The following is a 23,249-nucleotide window of genomic DNA, read 5'->3' as shown; positions in this document are numbered from 1 at the left end:
AATTAACAAACAATTACAGCTGGGTTTAAGGATCCAAAGATATTGATAGGAAAAGTGCAACCACCTGTGTTTGGAAAGGGTAGAGGAACTTTAATGTAACAAACATGCTTGCCATGGGTTACCCTTCTAAGATTCCAGGTACATCCAAACTCAAGTCATGTGAGAATACCAGGGAAAATAATTTAAATTTCTGTACTCTTTATAAGGTTACTGTAAAAAACATTTGTACAACTACATAAGCTAAAGGGTAATTTTCAAGGTACAATTGTTTTTTTCTGCCATTATAAGGAGGTTTGACCTAGGATATTTTTTTTTTAAAAAAGGAAGAAATTAATCACCTCAAGTTTGAGACATTAACAGGGTAAGTGGCAATAGAAATAGGCATGTATTTCTGTGGACCTCACAGTTTTCAGTTGTATGTAATAGAGCTTACACAAAGTAAACTTTGTTTCTTTTCTGAATTTTCTAGCACTTTGTTTGTGGCATCATACAGAAAAAGCCCTACGCTCTGCAAGGCAACACCAAGTCCTTAGTTTGTCTGTGTCCCGTTGGCAGGGCTGTCAGAGCGACAAGAGACCCACTGCTTGACGTAACTCCGTGGAAAGTCCTCTCCCTCCCGCTCAAGAGAAACGGACCCACAGTTGATCTGACTGTTTTGCTCAAATTCACAGTCAACTGGACTCCCACAGTCTGAGTCCACAAAGCCACTGTCAATAGTGTCCAAATCTATGCAGATCGTAGGGTAAATGTCACCAGGCCTTGCAATATGAGGGAAGAAGTCACAGGAGCCTTCACTGTAGGAAACACTTTCACCATCAGGAGAAGGTAGAGAACCTGGATTTTCCAAATCCCACGGCTGCAGGCAAAGTGCTTCTAGGATGCTCCCCATTCCTCCTTCCAAAGCTCTTTCTACTTCCTGGTGAGCTGGGACACTGGAACTCCTCAGGGGGTCCGTGGACACAGATCCTGAAGCAAGTATTTTGTCCTGGGTGCTCAGATCAGCCAGATGCAAGTCACTGGATATCTTTCCGTCTTCGTCATCAACATTAACCTTCGGGTAACCAGTTTCCCCAGTATCACTATCTTCCTCACTGCTATGGTCATGTTCCCTGTGCACACGGTTACAGGTGCACCGGCAGCTACAGGGTGTGAATTCATCAGCCACAGTCACAGTATCAATGGACAAATGTCCATATGACTGGTCCCCAGTCCCACTGCTGCTGTTCACACTGGACAGCAGAGACTGGCTATGCTGACCTGGGGCAGTCAGGCAAGACACACACGGCTTGCAGGGCAGATCTTGTCTCAGCTCACGCAGCTCCTCCCGTGAGATGCTTTTGGAAGGATGCATGGCATAAACTTCTAGGACTTCGGGAAGGACTATTCCCCATTCAAAGAAATCGAGGGTCACTTTTTTATGGGATGCACCAACCCACTTCTGCATAAAAGGGCAAACAGGTATTGAGAGAGAGGTTAGTATCATCAGGTTTGAGGTTGCACAGAAATGACCACTGTTCTTACACTTGTAGAGGCCAAGTCAGTCTCTAAAGCCACTGACTGCTCTAAAATAGCAGGGTGTAAGATGCTGTTATTAACAGACACAGGCAGCTGCCGGAGAACTGACTCAAGTGATTGAAAACAACTAGCTCTGAGAGGTTTGCATGGCTTTGAAGTTTTCTCTATGCTGCAAATAATGCCACTGCCCAGAACAGCACTCCTTCATGCATCAGCCAGAGCTCCGTTCCAAAGCCACCTAGTTTCCCCCTGCCATCTTGTCCTGGTCACTGCTGCTCTCAGGAAGGATGGTCAGCTTCTCCCCATATGTGCTGCATCTGCACCCAACACACACACGCAGCCCTGCTCTGTCACTTCCCTCACCTCAGTTCCCTAGGACAGGCGTCATGGCAAGGCTTCTCTGAATCTTCTGTGTGCAACCATGCCTCAGACCAGACTTTTTCTCTCACAGTGACAAGAAGGAAGCCCCTGCTAGGGAGGGGACAGGGACCTCAAAGAGCTGTAGCCACTGCCTGCTACAGGTAGCACTTACTTGGATGATAAGTGAGTGCCAGACATTGAACCTTGCCCTGCTGTATCACCATTAATTTTACATTCCCTTGTCCAAGATAGCATGATGGGCCTTTAGTTTAACTTTGTCATGTGCTTCATTTGCTTGTGTAGCCCATTCATACCTTGAAATCTCCATTATGCACCAGGTAAAGAGGTTTGAAAAAGGAAGCAGGGTCCGGGATATAACCTTCTATCTTCTTCCACAATCTGGAAGAGAAAAGAGAAAGGCTTTGGGATTAAGCACAAATCACAGATTCAAAGCGATGCACTTCTAAATCCAGTTCAAGCAGCTGAAATCCCCTGCCAAGCCTCACTGGCATCACAAGTTAGCAAATGGCTGAGGATCCAAGGATTGATTGCCTTGTCAGAGCCATCTAATGGCCTTTCTTGTGAGCCTCACAGGAGGAGGGGCCTCAGCCCTCAGGACTTGCGCACACAATATTCATGCTAAGGAAAGAGGTTCCAATTTTTTTCCTTCCTGGAAAAGCACCAAGCGCTGCAGATGCCTTTCCCCTCAGGCTGGCTCCTGTTCTGCTCCTCCAGGCTAGAACTCTGCCCTATACACTTTTTCTGTGGCTGTGGGCTGTGCCAGCCCTGTTGCTGCACCAGCTCAGTGCCCTCCTCTCTGGCAGCCCATACTCCATCCCTCTGCAACCGCACGGGACCCCCTAAAAAGGAGAGAGGCCCCCAGGCAGCGCTGAGAGGCCTGTGTCAGCTTTGGAAAGGGGCAGGCCAGCCCCAGCTCCTACTCCCCTCTGGCGACTGCAGAGCACAGACAGGACCAGGAGAGCAGCCCAGGAGGCCCTACCTGCCATTGTCTTATCCCAGCTGTCTAAATGGCAGCAGAGCCCGAAAGAAAAGCGAGGCGCTCTTGACAGCGTACTAGCTGGAAACAGCTTCAATGGCTCTCCCAGGCCCATAGCTCTGTTCATGCATGGATATGTACAAGATGCAAAGAAGGCTGCATGTGAACACCCATCTTTAGCAAGAGAATAAGAGCATTTGCTCCAGCTCCCTGAAGCATTCTTACCTCTGCTGTTTGGCCAGAAAGGTTATGACTGAGGCAGTGATTGCCAAGACAACACCTGACAGCAGCAGCCATCTCATGCCTGCTGTCTCTGTCACTGCTGGAGAAAGAGACAGGGTCATTCAGGCTCACCTTGCATTTCTACCCTGGTCAATAAGCAAGAGATAGTGAGGAAAGCCCCTCAATTTCTACCCCAGACTTTCTCTAGGGACACTGAGGCTGTCACCTGGGGCCCAGCACTCCAGACATGAGGTCTGGATGGGGATGCTCAGAGAAAGGATGCATCACGAAAGGAGCAGTGCATCAGCTGCCCTGTGGCCTGGCTGCCATGCAGACCAACAGCCAACATGCTTGGGGGAGGACAACTGCCTCCTACAAAGACCCCCGGTGTTTCTGACTCTTCCTGGTTTAGAGACACCTTCCCAGATGATCCATGGAGTGAAAAGAGAGTGCAGCTCGACAGAGACATGTGAAGAGAAGGTGCTGACTAGAAAACTGCTTGTTGGCTGCTCTCCATCTATGGTGGAAAGAAGCACCTTGAGGCGCAGAACTCAGCTAACAGCACAGCACAGTGGGCAGCCGAGCCCAGCCAGAAGGTAAATGCAGGCATCACTTATCAGCCTGGGCCTGGGGTTCGTGTGGCAGTAAGCAAGACAAACATGCCTGTTTTAGTTAGACTTATTAGAATTTGGTGTGATTAATTAGATTTGATTAGAGTTCTGGAAGCATTCTCTGACACTGGCCTAACTGGAAGGGCAAGGAGAGCTGGTAGAATGTACCGGCAGGGCTGGTTTTCAAAGTCAGTGGAGAACTCCATTCACTCCAAAATCCATGGTAGACAGAGCTTTCTCGGGGTCTGGCTCTCACTTGGAACTCATACTCAGTGTTGGCCTGGAGTTCCCATGGCAGGATCACCAGCGTTCGTTTATCTTCACGGATAGCTTTAGTTTTCTGAGTCTGTGAACAATTAAACATCAAAACATTCAGGGCTGGAGTGGCTGTTCCCACTTTTACTCTCACTGCTGCACAGTGATGAGCCCTTCAAAGTAATCTCCTCTACTTTCACACTGTTTCTGCAAGGCCAGCTCTGGCTCGGGGTGTTGGTTAGTCAACAGGTGGATGAACATGAGTCAGCAGTGGCCCAGGTGGCCAAAAAGGCCAATAGCATCCGGGCTTGTATCAGCCATGGTGTAGATGTCAGCAGGGAAGGGATTGTCTCCCTGGACTCTGTGCTGGTGAGGCCGCACCTCAGATCCTGGGTTTAGTCCTAGAGGAGCTGAAGTGCATCTGGAAAGGGGGAATGGAGGTGGGGAAGGGTCTGGAGCCCAGAGGTTCTGGGAGCGGCTGAGGGACCTGAGGGTGTCTAGTCTGGAGAAGAGGAGGCTGAAGGGAGACCTCATTGCTCTCTGCAGCTCCCGGAAAGCAGGTTGTAGTGAGATAGGTGTTGTCTCACAAGTAACTAGTGATAGGATGAGAGGAAATGGCCTCAAGTTGTACTAGGGGAGATTTAGACTGCATATTAGGAAATATTCCTTCATAGAAAGGGGTGTCAAGGGCTGGAAGAGGCTGCCAAGGGAAGTGGTGGAGACACCATCCCTGCAGGAATTTAAAAGCCATGTGGATTAGGGGCAGTTGTGGGCTTGGCAGTGTGAGGTTTATGGCTGGACTCAATGATCGTACAGGTCTTTTTCAACTTAAACAATTCTGTGATTCTGTGACAGCTTGGGAAGAAAATGAGTTATCAGCCTTCCCCACAGGATCTAGTACTTCTCAAACAGCTTCTGCTTCTCTCTCTCTCTTTTTTTTTTTTTTTTTTCAGTTTTGCCTGTTTCCAGTCCAGGCAAGCAAAGAGAAACCCTTTCTAAACCATGAAATACCTTCTTCCATACCAGTGCTCCTGTCCTGGTTGTTCTGGCTTCCTTTTTGCTGATACATCCTACTTGGTGTTAAACTGACATCGCACTTACCTCCCAAGTGTCGGTCCTTCTCTTATAACGCAGCTGATATTCCAGCTCCTCATTCAAAAAGTAGAAAGGAGTGTTCTGGTAGATGGTTTCCCAAGAAATATTGTAGCCCTCTGAGAACACAGCAGTCAGATTGAATGGAGGTTGTGGTTTGACTGGAAGACAGGATGGTGTTATACTTCATAAACTTACTGCAGACAAGAGGTGACCCAGCACAGTATCAGCAATGGAGAGTGAGTAGGGAACAAAACTGGCCTGGCAGGGTGGGCCCTCCTACACAGGACAACATCCTCAACATTCCTGCCTCCTGCAGTCCTGAGCCATGCACAGACCCTCACACCTCAGCAGCACAGTGAAGTCAGGCCCACGTGTCTTAATATGCCTTCTGCCTGTTCATGAGCCTCCTCATCACCTAAGGAGAAGATAGCACAGGGGGCTAATACCTCCTGGGTGTGGAGCACCTTGTTCTTCTCACAACACGGAAGGACTCTGTGTAGTCACGGTCAGTTGAACAGTAAAGGAAATACCCCTCAATGTAACAGAGATCAGGAGAAACTGAGGCTGGGGGACACTGCATAAACCTAGTGCAGATCCCTGTGTCATAAGCACCTGAAAGGCAAGCTCATGTATCCCCTGCAGGGCGCATTCAAATCTCAGAAAGCAGTAATGCCTAGACTCCAGCACTAGTCGGCAGGGTCCCTCACTGAGCTTTGATGCCTCTGTATGGGGACATCTAGGAGACAACCAAAGCAGCACTGCCCCATCTGCAGTCTGTCAGTGTGGGGGAGCAGCTTTTCTGAACTGGTATGGCATCTGTCAAAAAGATGACACTTCTCACGTATATTTAATTTCTGAAGAATCCAAATAGAAAAACCCTTTTTCATATGCCCACACAGTACCTGGCTGCCAGGCTAAGCACCCCTTTTCTTCACAGTTTGCTGCACAACTCAGAACACGCCAACCTCCCACCAAGTCAACTACATGATTGCACTCAGTCTCCCTGTCATGCAGAAGAGATGGCTAGGAATTGCCCCCAAAAGCAGAAGTTCTACCTCCATTGCATCTGGGACACCTTGTGCCACCACAGCAATATCATGTTGGTTCAAATGTCCATTGCAAGAGCCGCCTGGGACTCCTGTGAATACACTTGTGGCATTATGGTTGGACTCGATGATCCGGTGGGTCTCTTCCAACCTGGTTATTCTATGATTCTATGATTTGCGATTGAATCAATTCCTCTTGCCCTTTAGGTTCTAGCCAAGAACAAACACTTGCATAGTCCAGGTATGAGACTGATCTGGTGGAAATCTATCACTTAAGCCATCTCCAAGCTCAGCTTCAAGCATAAATGTTTCTGTAGTTTACAATAGCAACAACAAGAGCCTGGTGCTCTGTGTAGAGAAGTGCATGCCACACATTGCCCCACTGCCGGCTGCCATGCTCATTCCTTGCCCAGGCTGCCCTAGCAGATAGACATACAATCAGACAGCATTTATCAAATCCACTGCTTTTGTACTTACTGTTTTCTGCCATATAAAAGCCTTTGGAAATCACGTGCTGCCTATCAGCTCTCTCTGTAACGTCCACTTGGACTTTGATATCTGCCAGGATTTCAGTCATGTCCACTGTGCACGCATACTGTGTGTGACTGGTGTTCCTGGACAGTTGCAGGAGACTGCAGGTAGCCACGGGATCTTCTGGATCTCCCTCCTGAACCCTAAAACCACCAAAACAAACAAACAAACAAAGTCCACATCTGCCCCATGCTGTAGTTCGCGTGATCTGTTCTGAACCACCAGACACAGAAATTAATAAGAAAAAGGGAGGTAATGTATTCAAATAAAAAATTATCTTTGAAATGGGACAGATTTTTTTTCCCCTTCTGTTTGCTCAGCTTAGCATCTTTGAGAGAGGCAGGAAAGTGGTGCAGAAGTGTTTATGAAAAGGAAAGGTGCTCAGCGGGGCTGCAGAGCCCAGGGCTGCCCCTCCATCCTTGCTGGGGCAGAACAGCAGCCACACAGGGCTTGGACAGGAAGCCCTGCCAGCACACACAATGAGAAGCCACTACCAAAGGCAGCAAAGGGCAAGGTATTACCTGGGCAGGAGAGAAAACAATGCCAAGGAAGGCAGAGGCAGTGCAGCAGTCAGTGGCAAGCAGTGCAGTCGGTGACACAGCAACCAGAGATCCTTTGCTGGGGGAGAAGCCAGCTGATAGCTGGAGTGTGACGTACCAAGTGAAAACCAGTGTGGCAGCAAGAACAAGAATCCTGCCTAAGAGAGAGGACAGGAGGACCCTGTGCTATGGCCACGTTACAGGTTCCTGCTGACTGCACTTTGTTCTTCCTGCTGAGACGTACCATGTCGCAGTGAGGTTATACGAACTGGCACCCAAGTCATTTCTCAGAATGCAGGACAGGGTCTCTACGTAGTCCACAAAACAAGTGAGGTTTTCACAACACTTAGCTGTAGGGTTAGAAAGAGAAAACACAATGTCAGCTTCCACAATGAAGCGAGCAGGACTTGATATCGACACGCACAGTCCTCAGGGCTTCCACTAAATCTGAAAGGAACGGACCACTCTGTGCCAGACCCCTGGAAGCCCCCTGTCTTGGAGCATAATGTGTGTTCCATCTCTGCAGAGAGACAAGTCACTGATGGCAAGACAAGTGTGAAATAAAAATTATTAAAAACTCTGTGGCAGCAAATAACATGCCAAAATATTGGGAAATGCCCACATTGTGGCTGAATTTTCTCCGTCCCCTCTTACAAAGTCACCACAGCAGTCACATATTATTTCTGCAAGAGTCCTAGCTTCTGTAGCATATGAAAGAAACATGGTTACACAACCAGAAACAGCAGCATTGTCGAACAGTTTGATGATACACTTCCTAAACTGAGTACTGTTCTTTGGTAGCCTAGGTTTTGGGTTGTGACATCTACATGATGCTTTGCGTGTTTTGAAAAGTGGTATTTTTGTAATTCTTTCTTTACCATTCTCTCTTCTTACTACTTTCTACAGCTTGACATCTGCAGCATCAATACTTTTCATGTCCAGCTGCAAAGGCTCAGAAAATACTTTTCATTTAATTTTGGCAGAAAAAATTGCAAATTTGTAGTTGCAAATTTCCACAAATCATTCTGATACTGAAGTGACAGGCACAATTTATTAATCACTTAAATTGAAACCAACTTCTAAAGAGAACTTGGGAGGCAACAGCAGAATTTATGCTGGTCCTTCAGAAAATGAGCTAATTTGAAAGTGGTTGCAAATGGTTGGACTCGATGATCTGGTGGGTCTCTTCCAACCTGGTTATTCTATGATTCTATGATTCTATGAAAGCAGCATTTATGGTCTTCTAATTGTTCTGCAGGAGCTCTGCTACATATCGGTATCCGACGTGTGCTGTAGAAAAGCACTGTTGTTTTACGCATAACATACTTCAGTTATGTCCCTGGATTTTGAGGCAGGGAAGGTGGCAGTACAGTGAGAAATGTCTGCATTGGTGACTCCTCTCTGGGCAGCACCTTAGGGTGACAAGAACCACTGCTGCTATGCTAGAGATAACTGAGCAAGGAAAGGTCTGCTGGAAACGGGGCATGCCAGGCTGGTGCAAGCCATGTCTGCTACAGTGATGGTTAATCTCTCACAGTTACCATTACACCTCTTTCTGATGGGAATAAAATTCTCATCAACTGCGGGAAGATCTCAAGGTTGTTACATGCATGCGTAAACCAAGCGTGGGTCCTCCCTGCTGTCAGTACCACCCTCAGCCCAATGGGAACATCTTACAGCCATCAGGCACCTTGGGTGCTGAACATGTTGTGAGCTCACATCCCTTCACAAGTCTGCTGCTTGCCTGGTTAGAGAGGCTGCACTCCTTGCTTCCTTCTTTCCCTTTGTTGAACACTCTTTGTGTTCAAAAGTTGTTTGTACAAGATGAGAGCAAGCCTATGCGATATGCTCAACAACCGCAATGCCTGATTTTACAGTTAAAGAGAATGCAGTATGCAGAGAACTAACATAGAATGCAGGCAACGTACGTATCAGTGGGCCACAAATATCTGTTCCACCCTCCAGCTGAAATTACAGCCCTCACACAAGAGTTGTCTCTGCATCTCCAGTCACAATGCACAGCAGTCACATCCAATGGATGGTGCAGCTGAATTCTAGGCCAGAGCAAGGAAAACGAAGTCCAGCTTTTCCCACTGACCTATCACAAAAACTTCTTCCTCATCCTGTTGCATCAGTGCACACCCTGCTCTCCCTGCATGAGCAGTGGGCATTGCTCAGGTCTGTGTACCAGACCTCTCCAGATGTCAGGATGGCGACAGAAGAAATTTGGGGATGCTTGCAAGGGACTGGTCCCAAGGGTGAACAAACACTTTATTAAACTGCAAGTGATTCAAATGGTGTGGTTGTCACTTTGTTTCATTTTGACTTTTTCATTTCACACTGTCTTCAGGATTTTGTTCTAAAATTTGCATTATGTTTTAACTTTTCATTTCAGGCCCTCAGCAGGCTCTTCTGGAGCCCCTGGTACAAGCACAGAGTCCTGAGCAATGTACTTTTTCTTCCTTAGCCTAACTTCACTCTCTTACAAAAACGGGAATATAAAATCCTTGTTTTCCTTTAGGAAAGGCAGCAAGAATTCTTAAGTTAATAAGCATTGCTAATTAGTATTCTTCTATGCTATTAAGTTAATCAGTCAAGTGGAGTACTATTCCTAGGTAACTGGTAAGCTACAAGCATATCTTTGGGAAATAATCTGTTAGGAAATTCAGGAGAGGACAGCTTTTTACTGGGAAAGGAATGATGAAGTGTCCTAATCCCTATTAGACCCAGGATGAATTGTCCATCCGTGGCAGCTTCAGAAACAAAAATCTAGACCTTACTGTGAAAAGTATTTGTTTGGTCCAAACTGCAACTGGTGCACGGTAATTTCTTGGTTTGTGTTACACAAAATTCAGACAAGACATCACAGTGGCCCCATACGGCAGGAAGACACAGCTCTGAATTCATCTTTTCTGCTAATTTAGGTTTGGAACAGGTCCAATGCTCTGCCTAGAAGTGGCATGTAAAATGCTAAACCTGCACCCATTCCCTGCAGCCACTGTTGTTGCTGCCTTTTTTCTGTCCGGCTGACCTGTTCAGAAAGTCAGCTCTGAGTCAGCTGAAGCTTGCAGGGTGGGTAGGAACCAGAAGGAAAAGGGGAGTCACTGCACAAAGCAGTCCTGAGCAAAGGGGCTCAGACCAGGAGAGGTTCATTCCACTGTCCTTGGTTGCCAACAGTGGCCATAAGCCATGGGGATATCCTGGTCTTGGTCAGCAAAACCTTTCCTATGGCAAAAGGGTTTTGGGGAGAGGGTGGGGGTGGCCATTCTACTCTAATGACAACAGCAGATATTTCAATGCAAGGCAGGCACTACCTCTGCACTCTCCCTACTGGTGCTGCTCCCTGGAGAGAGACAGTCTGGCTGAGCTCTGCCTGACTGCATCTTCTTGCATCTGTCCTCCACTGCCCATGGAGTCTCTTCCATAAGTCCTTGTCCCACGGAACCCTATCCCTTGGCACCCTATCTTGTACTTGCTGTTCCATGGCAACCTTGTGCCATGCACATCTCAGCAGAGCCTGTGTCAACGGCCACCAAGATAAATCCTTTGGGTGTTCAGCCTGGAAGAGAGATCTGGGAACTTACTGTATTGGAAGAAAAGGAAGAAGGAAATACTCTGGACCCACAGTTTGATCCTCATGTTGGTTCTGACTGGATGTCCTGGAATAAAAAACAACCAAAAAAAACCCAACTTAAAAAACCAAACAACCAAGCAACCAGTTAAAAGCTCAGCTCAGCCGTCGACTTCCATGTGGCAGGCTAAGGTGGAATTAATCTTGCTTTCACTTAAATATTCAAAAGTAACCTAAGTTAACCTTGGTTCTCTTGTATGTATCTATTCCCTGGGCTAAGGGAGGGATGACCAGCAGCCCTGCCAACCGGTCAAAACCCAGGGCAGTGACATCTCTGCACCTTGCTAGCAGCAAGCACAGAGAAAGCAACACAGGGACTGCAGCCTCAGTGTATCCATGCAACAGGAAGGCACTTGGGTTAAGTGCAAACTCATTTTTTTCTTCATTGGTTTCCTGCAACTAGAAATGGTTTGCAGCTAGGAGAAGTAACATTTCTGTGGCTTAAACATCTGTACAGTGAATTAGGCAAATGAGTCAGAATGTCACTGTGGATCTGTATGAGCAAGGCTTGTGAGAACGCATTGATTTGGCCTGCCCATAGCTAGATAAGCAAGGAATATCTAATTAAGGCAGATCAGACAAAAAAATAACAGCCTCCTATGTGGCAAAGAGAATGCCGTACAGCACTTACTTCAGGGGAAGGCTGTCCTAATGCAGTTTGGTGAAGAGAACCTACAGGGAAGTCTTCAAAGAAGCGGACAGCAGGATGTTTACAACAAAATGAGGAAACAGCATTGCATACAGATGACTGTTCACCACACAGACTGTGCTCCAAGACCAGGCCCTTAAGCCACATAACACATTTAATGTGCTGTTTTCACAGTATTTAACATTTACAGAAACACACAGACGTGCACAAAAGGGCTTAAAATGAGGTCCCCGCAGACTATTGGCTGTTGATACCTGGGACAGATGTCACCACTGTTTTCTCAAGCTTTTCTGAAATGAGCTAGGCTACCTGGGGATAAGACTTTGAAGTAGCTTTGAAGGCTATTACATGGTCTCCCTGGAGCCTTCTTTTCTCCAGGCTGAACAATCCCAACTCACTCTGCCGGTCTTCACAGCAGAAGGGTTGCCCTCACCTGGATCATCTGTGTTCCCCTCCTCTGGAGCTGCTCCAACAATCCATCTCTTTTGGGGGCTGGGAACCCCAGAGCTGGACCCAGGGCTCTAGATGAGGTCTCATGAGAGCCGAGCAGAGTGGTACAATCTGCTCACTGGCCACACTGCTTTGGATACAGCCCTGGTTAGGCTTGGCTTTCTGGCAAGCCAGGTCATGTCCAGGTTTTCACCCACCAGTTCCCCTAGTTTGTCCTTGCCAGGGCTGCTCTCCACCTCTTCATGCCCCACACTGTGCTGATACTCCGGTCTTGGTGTGCTTGTGTTTCCCCCTCACTAGCAGCAAACATCCAGACAGTCACTCAGCAGAGAGAACGGCAGTGAGGCCTCTCTCACTTGGGGAACATTTGTGGTGTTAAAAAATTTCCCAGGTTTACTCAAATAATGAAAGCAAAATAAATTTAGCAGCCACCAAAAAAGCCCCGGCGGCCCCGTGTGAGCTCAGAGACTTGTTCTCAAGGCGCTGTAGTGCCCAGATGAGCTCAGCGAGGCTCACTCAGGAGGTGCCACAAGCACGTCTTGGTTGCAGCACCTCCACCCTGCAGAGGAGCAGCCCCTCCTTTCCTGCCAAGCGCAGCCTGCGGATGAAGCACATGCTCCAGCTCAGCACCCTGCTAGTCCCCCTCGCCTGCTGTGAGGGGCAGGGCAGAAATGCTCTTCCCCACACTCCAGCCCTTCTTTCCACATCATACACATCTTTGAGGAAATCCCCCCTCTAGTCCCAGTTTTCCAAGTTTTCCCAGTTAAATCTCTACTGTCATTACCACCGTTCTGGTAGTGCAGTCCCTAATCGTTAACACACTGTCCAACCCCACCCTGTGCTCCCACTTATCCTTCTGCTGCTCCATATTCTCATTCCTTTGAGGAAGACACCCTGTTATCCCGACATCTGAACGTTCACCTGACTTCATGTTAGACTGGCTGCACCACAGGACAGTCTCTTGATGCCACATCTGCTCCTGCTGTCCCAGCACAGAGCCCTGCTCCTTGCAGCACAGTGAATAGAAGAGCTGTGCCAAGTGAACTGGCCACCAGGCCTAGAGGTCACTAGCCCTAGGGGTATGACACATGGGATTGTCCGCTGCCTTTTGACATTGTCCTTATCCCTGTGAAATGCCTAGAGCCTGTTGCTGCTGGGCTTAGAATGTTCAGAGGTGTCTCAGCTCGAGATGCCAACACCTTGTCTGTTCCCAGCCCACGAGCGCATGGTCCCCACGGTGGCTGCTGCTCTTTTCCAGGCCTTTCTGCCCCAGCACCGACAGGGACCCCGCACACGCGCTGGGCTGCAGGACGGAGCCATTCCTGCTGCGGGCCCATCTCACCCCAAATCTGCTCTGTGCCTGTCACACTCCACAGCTTCAGTCACCCTGTGAGGCCAAGAAAGGCAACTCGCTGCCTCTTCTTTAGCAGAGGGAGAAAGAGTTGGGCCCTCAGAGCGGTCTGCAGACCCATTGCTTCTTTCAGAATCCAGCTGGCAGTGCCCACAGCGTTTCATGTTTGTGACATTTCTGTAGATCCCTCATTTCACCCCTGCTCCTGCCTAAACAGAGAGAGCAATGCAAGGGAAGTCATTGCTTCTTTTAGTTACTGGACTGTAGTTTCTTTAAAGTGACTCCTCTATTCTCCTTCCTCTGCTCAGAGCAATAGTACCATCAATCCAATGGGACAGGAATGACTGAACAGGGAAAAGTCAAAGAAACAAGCCCAAGCAGCTCATCAGGAAGATGTTTTATGGTGACGTCAGAGGCTGCCATTAAACACTGGAGAGAGGTTAAGGTAGAAGGCTGTAATCTAGAAGGAGATTTCCTGAATAAGAGCACAGTAGCAAAAATAAGATGGAAAAGCAGTAGGGTCTGCTAACACAGGTGAAGCAAGGAGACAATACTTCCCCACTTGGGACTTCACCATCCCATCTCTTACTCTTGCCAGTGCCCACAGGTTACTCTAATGCTTCTCTCCTTCACTTCATACAACTCTACCTCAGTGGGGAGGAACTGCTGCCTCTGAGAGCACCACAGAAAGGGTCAGTGCTTCGTGTGTCTGACCTCCTGGCTGTGCTCCAGGCTGTTATGACAAGACACAGATGCAGGCAGAAAAACTGGGAAAGATACAGTCCTGCAGCAGTGTCTCTGTGGTCTCTGATCGCTGGAAGACCTCATGGCTTCACAGGGATGTAGAGCAGTCCTTGTTCTGAAGCTTCCTCCAGTCAGGCCATTTGCGAGCCTCAGTCCCAGTCTATGATTAAGCCCCTCACCTTCTCTAAATCCCTTCATGTGTTACACCCATCCCACTGCCTTCCACCTGCCAGCACCCTGCTCATGGCATTGTTCACCTGGAGGGAAGAATGGCAGTGAGCAACGAGCAGAGGCAAGAACTTATTCCCTGTCTGGCATTAGAGAAGTCCTCTCTACCACCTCATTTCAGTTTCTGTCTGTGAAACAGGGACTCCAAGACAGCTTCATGCGTCCTTGAAACACAGCTACTTAATCCTTATAAAATGTCAAGCATTTTATGCAGCTGCCAAGCACCATAGCTGCAGATCTGCAGTAACCTAGGGAGCAGTGTGTGAGAGAACAGTAATAAAGTTAATTAACCATTCATAGAGATGTGCCCAGGTAAATAACACTACAAGGTTTTAATAAACCAGAGAATAGGAAATAGGCCCAATATAGACACAGACATTGACAAAGAGTATTTTTCGTAAGGATCTGGAAACATGGTGCTGTAAGTTGCCAAATCTGGATGTAGCCTAAGCTCACAATTCAAAGTGTCTTCAGGAAATGTATACACTTGTATACAACACTTCCACAAGTCTGAATAAGAACTCAGTTTAAGAAAATAATAATAAAAGAATAAAATCTGGTATTTCCAAGCATGAGAAAATAAACTTCATATACACACCCAAGCAAAAAACAGTGACAGTCTCTCAGTCCACTAGTTACAGGCAAAAAACAAGCTTCCTTCCTGAAAGAAACCTATTATCAGTGCACACTGCCATCTAATCACAAAGCCAAAGCAGCAGGAAGGCAGAAGGGTTCTTCATTTGTCCAGTAGAGGCCAACAGCACTGACAGGAGGGGCACAAGAGCCACGTCAGCTGGAAGAAAGATTTACAGTGAAGTCACAGACAGAAAGCAGGAACAAACTGGCAGCAGGGAAAGTCGGTGGCAAAGTGGACATTACCTTGCCCTGTCCTTTCCGCCCTCCAACGCTTCCACGGCCGCCCTGGCTAAATCATCGCTGTGCCTGCAGACACTGCTTGCGCAGGAGCTGCAAGGCAGGTGGATCTCTTACTGAGTGAGAGTAAAGCCTACTTGTGCACGGCCAAGGGTTGTAGTGTATTGGAATACAGAGTGATAAATGGCTGACGTCACCCCTGTATCAGTATTACTGTGCCGACAGAAGGATGTGGTGAGCAGAGAAGGCAATGAATTCGGGTCCAAACACCCACACAGCTTTTATTACTGTATTGCTCTGCTCTCTTACGCTCATCTGAGAAAAAGGTGGGAGAGCAGATAAAATCTCACAAGCCTCACATCTAAAAGGTCAGAGTGGGGCTGGTGGAGTAGGAGTCTGGCAGTGGGGAGGCATCAGTGTCAAGACATTAAATGCTTAAGCTTAACGTTCAGTATGTATCACAATGCAGATAGCCAGGTTCCACTCTGCTCTGCTTCCAGCTGCCCCCCGAAGGGTCTCCAGGAGTGGGGCACCAGCACTAGTCTTCCAACTGTGGGCAGGGAGGAATAGGTGTTGGGCTAAGTAATGGAATCTTCTCCATGTGCATTGTAACAGTGCCCAACCAGCACACGGGTCAGCCCAGGTACCAGCAGGAACCCAGCAAGCACAGTTAGGAACCTCGTGCCCTGGCCTGAATGGTCTAAAGCGCTAGCTTTTCCCAGGCTGAGTAAGGAGCATGGAGGTGTTGACTCTGTAGAGACAAGGAAAGAGAAGGAGCCTAGGAAGAGCCATGGTGTAGGATACACATGCAGGATCTCTAGGAGCCCTGATACTCGTTGTCACCCAGAGGATACAAGGATACACCTCCTGCATGTAGCAAGGCAAGTCAGCGGGCTCAGCGTGCAAGAACCATCTCTAAGAGCACACAGCTCCAGCACTACTCTCTGCTGTGTCAGCACCCATTCCTCTACACCTGAGGCATGTGGAACTTCAGAGCATCTGAATCCAGCTCCCAAGGTAAAGCACTTGGAGGCTAGAAGCAATTCAACTGTCATGGATTTGTGTTGACTTGAGACAAGAGCCAACCACTTTCATCCAGCTGTAATCTCAGCCAAAGCCCGCAGTGGCAGAAGCAAGTGGGAATGACACACCAGGGAACTGCTGAACTTATTGATAAGCCTAACAGCATTTTGCCATGACTGGAAGAAGGGAAACATCTGTATGTATTTTTAAGCAAGAATAAATACCCACGGAGTAAATAACAATCAGAGCTGGCAATTCCTTTTGCTAGAAGAGAAAATTAGTGACACTTGCAGTTATCAAGTTCATGACGTGGGGGAAAAAAACCCACACCAACAATACTGCCTCTGTATTTTCTTCCTATTGCAATGGAATTAAACCAGTACCCTCAGCATCATACAGACCTGGTATAACTCTAGGGTCACAGGAATTAAATTAATTAATTAATGGAATTAAACCAGTATCCTCAGCATCATACAGACCTGGTATAACTCTAGGGTCACAGGAACCTTTACTGGCTGATGACATTTAAGAAGAAGGTAATCACACATTACGATAAGTAATGAGTAAAAAAATGGCAAGAGAACAGCTGAGACATGAGTAACAATGCTCTACTGGAAGGGAAAGCAATAGAAGAAACCACCTCAAAGCTCAGGAAGTAGGGTAAAATATGAATGAGCCAGGCAGAAAACGGAGGTGTTAGTCAGCAAAGCAGCAGGTTGAAAAAAACAAAGACCCCAGCTGGCAGCCTGCGAGCTGCCACAGGATGCTGCACAGAGGAGGAAGGAGCACGTTGCTTTAGGTCTGGGGAAGGCTGAGTGCCACCTACAGAGACCCAGCACCCTGCCCTCCTGCCTCCCTTTTGCCTTTGGCAGTTGTCTCCCTGTAGCCACCTACGCTGGGCTCAGCCTCTTGTTTTTCCCAGTACACATCAAGTCTGAACCCATTCTGCACACAGGCTGTAGTATCAGGGCATTGCTTCGGCTCCTGCCAGAGGAAAAGCGCTTACCTTCACAGAGCTGTGACTACGTGCGTCTTGCTCACACAGAGGGGATCGCGTAGAGGCTCATATCTTCTCTTTGGAAATCACCAGACACACGCTGGTAAACAGAAACAGGAATGACTGTGCCTGAACTCACCCTGACCATCTGGAACAGAAACCAACAGCTCTGCTCAGGCTCAAACCCACCACCTTTATCTGCACCTTGCAAAATGTGCCCAGAGCACCTCCACAGATGCATCACTGCACTGGACATGTTCAGCCCACAGGAAAGCATGTTCTCCCCAAGACAGCCTCCACAGCACCCTCCCCCAAGAGCCCAGACCCCTTTGGACAGCCCACAGGCACTATCCTCCCCCGACAAGTTTGTCAGAACCCTGTTCCATCTGGGTTCCTGCAGCTTCACAAACTAAGCATCAGCCTTTCTAGTCTGTTCAGCTGATGTGTTCCATCCTCTCCACCCTCCCCATCACAGCCATTCTGTGTTTGTGCTTCCGAAGTGCACTAACTCTGCACAAGGTCAGCAAGTCCATCACTCAGTTCCACAGCGCTCACCAGAGTCAGCAGCGCTGGCAGGAAGCATTTAGAGCCATCAACTTGGCCCCAGATCTCCACTCACTCGAATGCACCAAGACCAGAGCTCTGCTGCTGGCACACAGCTATTTATGGCAAGAGCCTCATCTGTGCTTCTCAGATCTGGGTTTTGTCACAGCTGTCAAAACACAGCACACCCTGTGCCCCCTGCCTGGCCCCAAGCTTCTACAACAGGCTGCCCGCACTCAGGACTGGGTACAGCCATGCAGGCTGCCCTGGGCAGCTTCTGGCATCTCTGAGAGGATGCAGACCACGCGAGCTGCTTTCAACCTCTGACTGTGGAAGCACGTTCAAAGCAAAAGCTAATGGCTCACATAGCATAACTGCCTCCGTGTGGCAAGCAGCGAGCTGCAGGAGAGGATCGCGTGGCAACCCGCAGACTCCAGCAGCGCTGCTGGCTCCATCCCAAACCACAGAACACGCGGTCGTAACAGTTAGGAGCTTCTCATGGCACTGGCAGGGATGTGCTGTGTCTTTGGAAGAAAAGGAGGGATGGGGGTGCAGGATGGACAAACAGGCAGAGTTAGGAGAAGCACCTTGCAGCATGTTGGGGCGTATTAACAACACGGAAGATAAACAGGATATTTGTGGAAACAGTGACCAATATTTCCCAAAATTCAAAATGCATTTCTGCATAAAGAAGCCAAAAGGCTTTGTGAGGGTTTCTTGGGGCAGTCCAAGCTATGAGAAGCTGTGGCTTTGCTATAACGCTGGTGGGAGTTCATTGTAAGGTGGCAGAAGGCAGGAGCTTGTTTTGTGTGAGGTCGAAAAGACCAAATCATGGGGTTATTTGCTCCATATGAACACAGGCACTAAAGCAAAGAAACTGTGCCATATCATGGTATCTACATCCAAATCAACACTGGTATTTACAGTGCTCTGCAAGAAGAGAAGGAGTCTGAAGCTTGTTCCCACAAAATGTAGGGGCCAGGGGATTCCATGCTCCACAGCAGCTTTGGTTGTGGTGTGAGGCTCTTGCTCAAGCAAGGAAGCTGCCTGGAGCCCCTGCTTGCTGTTCTGAGCCCAGCTTTGCATATCCCTGTTCCACAATCCTCACCCTGCCACTGCGCATGTGCACAAGTTGGAAAGTGATGTGCTAGGAGCAGCAGGAAGCTCAAACAACAGCAGATAACATACAAAACAGAGTGTGGACAGCAGCTGAATGCGTTGAAACCCCCAGGAGTGGGAAGAATCCCTGATGTTTCTGGATGACAGTGTCTGTTGCAGTGGCCCAGCACAGCTCAGGACTAGCACATGCTAAACTATTGGTCCTAATTCTGGCCCTTGTGGAAGAAACCAGACACCTGATGGCCCTGTTGCCTGCCTCGCGTTGTGGAGGAGAAAACTGTGCTTCTAGAGCACCTTAGCTAGGTGTGGGGAGCAGACCTCCCAGCAATGAACTGCCCTGCGTAAACTTCAAGCCCAGGGCACATCAGACACACGTACTGATCAGTGAAAGCAGCACAGCGCGTGCCTGCCACAGTCAGCTCCTCCAGACCTCTGCTGCCTGTTCACCAAGGGCTACGAGTGCCAACTACAGGGCCCACCACCGCCAGCACAGGCCTGGTTCTCACAACAGCTCTCCAGAGCATCAAGACAAGACCCTGAGCAAGGTGAGGAAATTCTACCCCAGAAAGCAGTCCACTGCTTTCTTACTCTGTTATCAACCTTGTTGCTGTGTGGGTGGCTCGCTGCAAATGAAACCAGCAGTGGCTGAGCTGGGGAGAAGCAGCCAATCTCAAAGTCTTCAGCTCATGGCAATTTCCCCCATGTCTAAAAGCTGGGGAAATAGCAGCAGGTAGGAAAGTCCCAGCGATGTGTTAGTCACCAACTTAGTAACCTTCAACCAGAGGAAAAACACCACACTGCTGAGAACATCCTGCTCTTACACAATGGAGCACAGACAGGACCATGGGAGCTGATCCGTCGCTGAACTGGTACAGGAGCTCCTTAGGATGCCTGCGCAGTCCCTGGGCTGGGACAGGTCTAGCACAGACACCCCTCTACCAAAGAACAGACTGCAGGGCTGGTACTACACCAACTCTTGCCCCAACAATTGCCTCTTTGCATTCAGAACACAGAATCTCCTACACAGATGGTCAGTGTTTTACAGAAAGTGTTCTGTCTAGAAGAAAAAAAAAGAAAAAAAGCTGCTCCTCCCTCTATGCAGATAAATGTGCCCCAGCAGTCAGTTCCTCACCCCGTTCATCTACGTTTTCTGCAGCCAGGTTTTCTTCCCATCTTGCTAGGAGGCTGAGAGGGTAGAAGGCAGCTGTGTGGAAATTTCCATGTTGTAGAAAGCACCAGAAGGGACGGGGTGGCACAAATAGAGCAAAGCACCTTTGGCCAGAGTACAGCAGAGATGTGAAGTTACTCTGTACGTTGCTGTCTCAGATTGTCAAAAGAATGAGAATAGCCAGGACTTGGCAAAACAGTAGTTAGGGCTGTTATTATGCACGCTGGGAGACTACCCCGGGGTATGGCAATTTAGTAAGCTTTAATTTTGGTTAAGTGTGTTACTGAGGTACCTGGAAAATGACTTCTTCCTCATTCAGCTGTGTTTTCCTTTCCTTCGGAGCAATCTGCTTTGAGAGATGGCAGTCCTGCGGCTGAAAACCTGACCAGTGCATTGGTCTCATTGCTCTGATTGTCAGCAAGTTCACGCTGAGCTGTTGCTTGGCTTCTGACCCCCTCACCACAGTTTAGTCAGAAGCCTGGAGGGCTGCATGCTGCAGCTGCAATATCTGATGAAAAGCTGACAGCACTCCTGCCTCAGTCACAGCAGCGTGGCAAAAGAATTAGCATCCCGGGTAACGCGTGATCATGGTACATCACTGTGTGGGAGCTGGGGGCACACCTCGTCCTTGGCAATCTGCAGAGGGAGGGAAGTGATCTCTGCGTAAGTGTACGACACATGCCTGGGCACCTCACGGGCACAGCTCACCGCAGAATTAGTCAAAACCACCTATTCTTTGTGCAAAGCAACTATATGCACAATGACATGCTCTGGAATACAAATACAATACAACACAAACTGCACAAGTCACGCTCCCTAAGGAATTTTCTACAGAAAAGACACAGCTAGGAGAAAGCAAACCATTCTCTCTGCCTCTGTTCACACAGGAGTTTTGTCACATAATTCCACACCCGGTGACAAACATTAGGAAGTAACAACCTCCTCATTTGGTTCTCTCACTCTTTCTTCCTTTGGCCATGTCACTGCTAGAATGCAACACCCAAAAGAACTTGCTTTCTTAGATAACGTTTATAGCTCATGATGGATAAGCACTGGCACCCTACCTGAACAGAGCAGGGTCCCAGAACAAGACGCAGAGACAAGTTACTTAAAAAGCAGACTGAGAAGTCTAAATTAACTTCTCCAGCCTCCAAGAACTTGACCCCACATCCTCAAGTTCCTGCTCCATCCCAGTCTCACCCTCATCCCGTGATTATTGTCCATTTTCCACAGGCAATAACAAACCTTGTGCTTGATAGGAATTTGCCAACAGCTGTTCCATACAGGTACAGGCCTCCAAGGAGCTAACACTGTTCAGAAGAAAGAGAAAGAAAAAGGCAAGCCTGTGGCATTTTCTGCAAAGGAAAAAGAGTGTATCTGAACTAGCTTCTCCTGAACTGGGAATACACCTGCTTTTCTCAGGAACCCATTTTATTCACAGTGAATCATGTTGCTAATACTTGGTAGGCAGCCAGGTGATAAAGATGTGGAGGTGGAGTAATGGTGAGAGTAATAAATGGCATTATAACCAGGTTAAAACTTGGCACAAGCCTCCACTTGCACTGCAGTCTCACAAACCAAACTGAAAAACATTGGAAACACACTTACTACGATCAGTAGAACTCTGTCCTGGTAGGAGCCCTCCACCAGCTAAAACTGATGTGCTTGTAGGGCCTCAGCCTTCAGGAACGAAGCTCCCCTCCTAGGAGGGTCAGTGCCACACGAGCACAGGCTGGTCCTCAGGAGGGGCAGCTAAGGTCGGTAACACCTCATGGGGAGGCAGCCCAAGTCAGGATTCCAACACGACCTGGGCAGATCATCACCTCAGGCCAGAATGCTCTTTCATGAAACCTATCTGCACCTTATAGCCCTGCAATGCCTCTCAATAGCAAAAGCGTAGGCAGTGGAGGAGGGCCTGTGGCTTCTACTGCAGCCATATCCTGTGCCACCCAGCCAGCCCCAGAGCTTATCACCAGGTCTGGATTACAAAAAGGCACAGTTGTATGACTCCCTCTTCCAGGGTTAGCTGCACGTCACCAGAAAAGTATTGAAGGGGGAGAAGGACAAGAACACTCATGCACAGAAAGCGCCCCAGTGGAAAAGAGCAGACAGGAGGGCACAGCTGTGCAGAGGGAAAAAAGTCAGGGAAAGGCAGAAGGAGGCTGAGGCTCAGCATAGAGGTGCTGCAGCAAACAGCTTTCCAAGCCCAGCCCAAGCAGAGCACTCCTGGCTGGCCTTCCAGGAGGACTCACAAGAGCACAGGGGAAAGCACGGGAGCAGATGGGGAAGAAGGCACCACTAGTGCCCCTGCGCCACTGCAGTAACCAGGGAGGAATCTGCTTGGGGGAGCTGCAATAGCCAGCCATGGGATTTTGCTTAAATTTAACTTTGCTTGGATATGGGGAAGTGAGCTGGCTGACTCACGAGGCAGACCATGCCCGTTGCACATCTTCCTGTTCCACCATTTCAGCAGGGGTTTGGCTGGTGGGTCATGGAGAGCCACTTCTGCCTCACAGCCGTCTCCCTCCACACATCTCGTGCTGATGTTAACTACAGCAGAGACCACCTTTGTGCACTGAAAGAGCATTTCTGATAGAGCTAAGCCTCACCCGAGTGAAAACTAAATTCAACACGATATTTTCAGTAAAACAAAGCAGCAGATCTTTCACTAACCACACTTTAGTGAAAGTGAGCTACAACCCACTGTCTACACAAATATTAACCATCACAAATACAGACGGTTCACTGGGAGTTTCATAGAATCACCAGGTTGGAAGAGACTCACCGGATCATCGAGTCCAACCATTACCACCAATCTCTAAACCATGCCCCTCAGAACCTCATCCACCCGCACCTTAAACACCTCCAGGGAAGGTGACTCAACCACCTCCCTGGGCAGACCGTTCCATTGCCCAATGACCCTTTCAGTGAAGAATTTTTTCCTTATGTCAAGCCTGAACCTCCCCTGGTGGAGCTTGAGGCCATTCCCTCTCGTCCTGTCCCCTGTCACTTGGGAGAAGAGGCCAGCTCCCTCTTCTCCATAACCTCCCTTCAGGTAGCTGTAGGGAGCAATGAGGTCTCCCCTCAGCCTCCTCTTCTCCAGGCTAAACACCCCCAGCTCTCTCAGCCGTTCCTCATAAGGCCTGTTCTCCAGCCCCTTCACCAGCTTCATTGCTCTTCTCTGGACTCTCTCCAGAGCCTCAACATCCTTCTTGTGGTGAGGGGCCCAGAACTGAACACAGGATTCGAGGAGCGGCCTCACCAGTGCCGAGTACAGAGGGAGAATAACCTCCCTGGACCTG

The 23,249-nt window shown here is 48.6% G+C and overlaps 1 protein-coding gene across 5 annotated transcripts; it reads right to left on the bottom strand.

Moving 5' to 3' along the window:
• Positions 1-529: 529 nt before the first annotated feature.
• IL21R (interleukin 21 receptor) lies at positions 530-21,508 on the bottom strand. 5 transcript variants are annotated; one of them, XM_069870614.1, is made up of 10 exons: positions 20,240-20,255; positions 17,127-17,265; positions 10,756-10,830; positions 7,416-7,521; positions 6,579-6,775; positions 5,062-5,213; positions 3,874-4,051; positions 3,098-3,194; positions 2,190-2,274; positions 530-1,438 (listed from the first exon to the last, which is right to left on the bottom strand). In XM_069870614.1, the coding sequence occupies exons 3-10, from the start codon at positions 10,808-10,810 to the stop codon at positions 530-532; spliced, it is 1,779 nt and encodes a 592-aa protein (XP_069726715.1). In that variant the 5' UTR covers positions 10,811-10,830; positions 17,127-17,265; positions 20,240-20,255. The 5 variants fall into 5 exon arrangements, with proteins under 5 accessions (XP_069726715.1, XP_069726713.1, XP_069726712.1 ...); XM_069870612.1 differs by lacking the exons at positions 17,127-17,265; positions 20,240-20,255 and adding an exon at positions 21,193-21,508 and having other exon boundaries at positions 3,098-3,191; XM_069870611.1 differs by lacking the exons at positions 17,127-17,265; positions 20,240-20,255 and adding an exon at positions 21,193-21,507.
• Positions 21,509-23,249: the final 1,741 nt, after the last annotated feature.

Source organism: Phaenicophaeus curvirostris, chromosome 16, assembly GCF_032191515.1.
Source record: "Phaenicophaeus curvirostris isolate KB17595 chromosome 16, BPBGC_Pcur_1.0, whole genome shotgun sequence".
Lineage (NCBI taxonomy): Eukaryota > Metazoa > Chordata > Aves > Cuculiformes > Cuculidae > Phaenicophaeus > Phaenicophaeus curvirostris.
This window is presented reverse-complemented; position numbering and strand designations above follow the sequence as displayed.